This window comes from Watersipora subatra, chromosome 6 (assembly GCF_963576615.1).
Source record: "Watersipora subatra chromosome 6, tzWatSuba1.1, whole genome shotgun sequence".
Lineage (NCBI taxonomy): Eukaryota > Metazoa > Bryozoa > Gymnolaemata > Cheilostomatida > Watersiporidae > Watersipora > Watersipora subatra.
Window position 1 is genome coordinate 40,986,266 of NC_088713.1, and position 6,517 is coordinate 40,992,782.

Below are 6,517 nucleotides of genomic sequence, written 5' to 3' on the forward strand. Positions count from 1 at the left end.
CCTTTAACAATGTCAAAATTGCACTCCATAATCTTAAAACAAATTATATTCAAGTTTATTTCAAGCGAAATTCATGAATATTTTCATTAGGCTCATTGTTTGAAACTGCACAAATCATTTTCACTTTCAGCTGTTCCCATTGTATATTTTAATTGGGTGCAAATCAATTTCAAATTAGTATACATATTTTCCAGTCGTTAATACCAGAATCTTCGGTTTATAACAATGGTCATTTTTTCTCCGCTGGGCACAATCGTCCTATCAGATGTTCCACGTTGTTGTCAAATTAACTGAAGTTTGACTTGAGCAAAACAAATACACCTTAATGCTTTAATGCAAATACCAAATGAAAATTTATAATTTTATGAGGCTGTTTAATTATCCGACATTAATTATTTATGCTTCATTGTCGTTACTGCTGTTTACAGGATGACAGTTGTCGAAGTTAGAGGCAAGTCTACGCGACAAATAAGGAAAGTGTTCGTCTTGCTAAGTCAAGCAATTGTTATAGCAATGGAAAAAATAATAGCAAGCAACCCAAACGACACATACATATTTTCAAGGTAACTAGACTAATCTTCCTTGCTTCTCGTTAATTCACTTGTCAGTAAACATATGAGCATCAAAGATTTTGTGCTAATAACTTGGTCAAAGGTACACGTAATTGGTGTATTATACATGTAGCAGGAAGGGACGCTTGCTCTTGTTGATTAAAACATGCACACTTGATTCTCTTTTCGACCTATGATTTAGGCCAATGGCTGATAGGCCCATTACTGGAACAGATGCATTGAATGAGGTGAAGAAATGGTGCCAAATCTCAAAATGCCAGAGCGAATACAGCACAAAGATTGAGGCACTATTTAGCGACAACTTGCCAGGTATGGACAAGTGTATGTAGGAGAGTTTGAAAGTATGTCATTTGTGTTGAATTCGAGGGCATGTTTAAGCAAGCAAGTTTCTTGAAATGCTTATATAGTATTGCTTGCTAATAAAAATAATTGAGAAACATGTCTGACTGTTGGCTTTCAATGTTTTGATGTTATATAGCATAATACTGATAATTATTATCAGTAACAGTTAACACTATTTACCATGAATGTGATTCATGGAAAGCAGCAAGTTAGCAGGTGTTAACACACAAACGCTGATACTATTTGTTAGATGCTAAATATGAATGATGATGAGCTCAACATGCTGGCTGACCACATGGGACATGATCTTGGGATACACACCACGCGTTACCAGCTACAAACGAGCATCATTGAGAGAAGTAAAATAGCCAAGCTCCTGATTAGAGTGGAACAAGGGGAAGAAAAATATGGTCTGTTGCCAAGTGATGGAGAAGGTAACTAACTACTTATTGGTTTTAAGCATGCTCCATTTTAAATTCAATACATAGGTTTTAAAGCATGAAGTGATATCTAGCGAGCCGGGCATTTACCTATACTTAATAATTGAAAGCTAGGCAATGGACAATTATCCTAGGATCATACTTTTCAGCATGTTATGCAGTTGTTGGTTTTTTTAAAAGCATTACACTATGTTATCACTGATATTACTATGACAATAATTTGCTAAATTTCAGCCAGATTAGAAGTAATGAAACATCTGTGACTCTTGCCACTAAACCAGTTTGAGAAAATTTAAGTAATAAGAGTGAATCAAATATTTTAAAAAACCCTAAGGGTTTATTGCTAACCAGGCTTAACACTGCTTGTGATGCTCTTAGGTATTGTTTGGTAAATATTTTTAGGTGATGACTATGTATCAATAAAATTGTCTAATATAGGTGAAACACGTTGTGATAGTGATGGTAAAGAGGAATCCATCACCCATCTTGTTGAACTAGAGGAGCGTGAGAACAATGCAGACTGCATTGCTACAATAAGTGTATCAGATAATCATGATGCGACCGAAAGACAAGGTAGCATTATGATCTATATTCTTCTGTATCAACATTGATAATTTAACTTGCATGTTGGACACGTGTAACTATCTATAAAATGTTGTGTCATCAGTTCAAACATGTCTGCAATAAAAGCCTGTAAAATTATAATTCTGGCTTTTTTTTTTGTCGTATTAGAATAAGTTAGTGTCATGGAGCTTAATAGTAAACCACTAATGATGACCTCAAAATTAGTATAAAAGGGTTAGAGATTGGTGTTTTATTGTACGATGTCATTTTATGTTTGTAAACTATAAGAATTGGTTAAAAGCTTGACAACCATAGTAGGATGTTCCTTTTGCCTACCAATGCTAAGTGGTTTAATAATACTAATAGCAATGGCGCGAATAAGTGTTCGCATCAAGATTTAGCGATTTTAGCTTAGTTATTATGTAAACACATATAAAAAGTACAAAGTCTATATTATTTACTAGTGAATTTGCTATAATAGGGCAAAAAAGCACATTTTACCCCATACTTTAAAAAAAATTATTTTGCCTTGGCAAAGTTTTTCTTTCATAGAAATGCAGTTCTAAAAACCAGGGAAAACTTTTTCAAGCAGTGTAAACATTGGGTTCGTAGAGTTCTGACAGCCTCAGCTGCTCTATACTGTTTGGTCTAACTGTTTGAGTATTCACATGGGCTGCTGAAAGTAAACTGTCATCAGTTTGTGTGTGCAAATTGAACTGGAAACATTATTATTCAATGTTGTTCTAAATCCTTCAAGATGATAATGCATTTTTCTGGTATTCTTTGGTAAATTATAAAAGTTTTACAAATGCATAGTATGCTGCCTTAAAACTTGAATTTTTCACTATTGCAACAAGCTATATTGAAGAAAAACTGCATGTTGTTCGGCTTTGTATTTCCAGCAACTCTTCCAACTTTTATGACTTACAATCGACTAAATGACTCATCTATTTTTCAGGAACCAAAAAAACAGGATGGACCCAGTTGGAAAAAGACGTATTCAGCAAGCTATGGCAAGATAAGACAACTGTACCTTCCAAAACGATTTTGCTGAAAATTAAAGAGGCTCTCCCACACAGATCATTGGCGGTATTGCGTTCAAGAGCTCACAACTTCCTAAAAAGCAGTACAGCACCTAACAGCCAGCTCTAAGCAAGACCATTGGGAATTTGTTTTTTTTTCTACTTTGCCACAGTCACCTTGTTCATAATTGGTAGTCAATTAATGTAGCTATCTTATTTCTCAGTTTTTTCCTTATTCTGATTAACAGTAGTTTTTGGAAATAAAAACTTTTTAAAAACTGAATTTCTATTTCAAAGTTTCATGATTTTTTTAAACACGTTTTTAAAATGTTGATTGCTGTTTGTAATTGTTGTTTGCTTTTGTAATCTTTTGTGAAGGAAATGGCTTTTGTGATTTTTGTATTCATTTTGAAGGGAGATGCTTTTCTCATGAATAATTCAATATTATCTGCAAATACAATTACAAATAGTGCATATTGCTATTTCTGTAACACTCCTAATTATACACAACGATTTGAACAACGGGCAACGATTTGAATAACGATTAAAATAATAAATTATTTCAATAATTTTTGAAACAAAATTATTTCAAAAATTTTTGAGGGTCAGCACAAAACCAAAAAGACTACCACCTTGATTAAAATTGAGCGGCATACACTCTTGCATGTACAATTGAAAAGGCTGCAAAATAAAAAGACAATCTAGTTATACATTATCTGAGTAACAAATAATCTAATCTAATTTAGGAGCGAATAATCAAATTAATCAAGATAATCAAGTTCAAGGTTGATATTAAGCTTAAGTATTGAAATGTAAAACTAATTGATAAAAAGTTTCATGAAGAATGCTATTCCATAGTAATTAGAGTGACTCAGAGAGACACCAGTACAAAATTGGGTTTTCCAAGCTATATTTGAAGTTGCCCACACAAATGATAATCGGACAGACAACTCCGAAATATGTTTCAATTTATCAGTTATGGGGCTAGCCCCACAGTGTTTTAATTTATTTGAAAAACATTAAATTTTTTGGAGTTGTCTCCCGGGGAAAGCAACTCCAAAATTGATTTATGATTTGTTGTAATGTAAAAAATTGCTAGGAATGATTTGACACATTCTACAGTGGTTTACAATGTATTTAAGCACCCATCCACATATGGGGCGCCCCATATGTAGACGAATGCCCCATAACAGGACCGGATTTTTGATTCAGGCCCCATATGTTCCTATATATGAATATATATATATATATATATATATATATATATATATATATATATATATATATATATATATGCGTGTGTGTATATATATATATATATATATATGTATGTATATACATATATGCCTGTAGGTGAAAACTGTATATGTGATACTGTCATATTGTATTTGTCAATAGGTGGTTGTGTCAGCCACTTGTAGCTACTTTTTAATTATTTCAAGTTAATAGTCTCACTTATGCAAAATTTTAACTTAAATCAATACAAGGGCTTGTTTGTGCAGTTAGTGGCTTGTGCATCAAAAGTATACAATATCAAAGCATCAATTTATTACACCAAATACATGTTTCTTATTTTAATTTTTATTGCTGTATTTTTTAACAGATCATTTGTCAAAATGAAAGCAGCACACTTTAACCTATGCTGGATCGGAGTTGCCTTAATTATTTATGGATGCATTTTTCTCTTTTGGCTGCAGGTGAAAGCAGTGAGACCCAAATATATTATTCCAACAGGTATGCTTCAATTGAACCCTTTTGACATCACTTCACACTTTGTTAAAAACTAGTTACCTGCCAGCTATTGTTACTTTGTTAGTTATTTTTAAAAAGTAAACACCCGAGCTGATGTATGTACTTAATAAAGTCGCGCATCGCTTTTATCATAATTATAAGAAATATGATAGTCGCAACTCACTTGTATTCATAAAAATATTAAAAATACTCAAAATTAAATAAAAAGATTCAATAAACACCACATCCGATTTTGCTTATTGAAACCCAGTTGCTACTGCAAAACAATAACAATTCATGAAATGGTTCTTTAAAGGTATTCCTGCATTAGAGGCGCAATGGTAAATAACAAACTTGTGAATTTATATTAGGCTTGGAAATATTTTATTATAGTTTATTCAATATATATATATATATTTCTCGAAGTATGTCGTGTGTTTTCTGTCATCAGTATTTTGTCATCTATTTGTCTTTCGGTATGTCCAGATAAAGCTATTAAAATTTTGGGATTAAAATTTGCTGTCATGCTAGACTTGAACTCTTGAGGATTGCAGACGCAGTTTTGTAATCCAGCTTTTTTGTCACGAGACCACAGAAGCTCTTACATTTCACTGCTCTTACTACATAAAGTATACAACGTTTCTTTTCACACCTAAAATGACGTATAAATTTAAACTCTATGAACTTTTTATGCTCTATGAATTGCGATGCTTTTTCGTCCTTGCCGTACTAAGGCTAAGTTGTTTTTGGCAAAACGATATCAACAATAAATTCTCTCGAAGTTAAAATTTTGCAATTGTTTAACTGATTACAATGAAATAACCATTTTTATTGGGTTTTCTCAGTGTGTAACAATTGTGCCATTACAAAATCGTAAGTTTTGTAGTATACCTACTTGATATTTATCACACATCTACATTTCTTTGCTCTCCTAATTTATTTTAGTTGCTCTCAAATCCTCTTCACGATCGCATTACGTGTCCTTAGTCCTGATAACAGCCTCTAATTTATAGGTTTTTCCTTGCTAAATGATGTGCTGAGCGAAACAATGAACTAACTCTTCTAACTCTATGAAACGCAATGCTTTTTCGTTTTCATTGCACTAGGGCTAATTTGTTTTCCGCAAAACGTTATGAAAAATTATTCTTTACGAAATTAATATTTTCGCAATTAATTCTTGGTTCAGCGTTATCCGTTATAATAAAATTGGGTTTGGCAAGCAGATAAATAATAAAATTTTAGTTAAAAGATTACCAAAAATCCAAAAACTATCCAAAAAAATCCAAAGATTACAAAAACTTTTTCCAAGCATGTTTTAGTAAGCTAAGTGCATATAAGTTAGAGTCAGCGTTTATGTTGCACATCTGCCTTGAAGGTAAGAACTCCGCACGTAGTACAGTGAAATGTTACAATTTTTTCGCAGATCATACCCACAAAATGCACTAAAGTTATTGTAGGTTATTATAGTATTAAGGTTAAAATATTGTTCTATTAGTATTTTTAATGATTATGATTTTTAATAGACAGTGATTATTACATTAGATAATACTGCATTAGATAATAACTATGGGCTTCTATACTACTCTATACGTCTATACGATATTTTCACCTTATGATGCAAACACTGAAATGAACTAAAATCATATAATCAAATACCAAGTAATGTGTTTTTGTATTCTTAGGAAAACCGACTATATTTAACTATTATATGCTAATGATTTCACATTTAAGCACTTTTACAGTTGTACTTTTTTAGCTAATTTATTTCAAAAAAACACGTATTTTATGATATGAAATTTAAAAGTTGTAGTTGTTTGAAAAAGTTTGAAAACTTTTACAGTTGTCT

The 6,517-nt window shown here is 32.0% G+C and overlaps 1 protein-coding gene across 1 annotated transcript; it reads left to right on the forward strand.

Annotated features, from left to right (window-relative positions):
- Positions 1-200: 200 nt before the first annotated feature.
- On the forward strand, positions 201-3,077 carry LOC137398906 (uncharacterized). The gene is made up of 5 exons (XM_068085071.1): positions 201-563; positions 754-881; positions 1,165-1,348; positions 1,793-1,927; positions 2,877-3,077. The coding sequence occupies exons 3-5, from the start codon at positions 1,165-1,167 to the stop codon at positions 3,068-3,070; spliced, it is 513 nt and encodes a 170-aa protein (XP_067941172.1). The 5' UTR covers positions 201-563; positions 754-881; the 3' UTR covers positions 3,071-3,077.
- Positions 3,078-6,517: the final 3,440 nt, after the last annotated feature.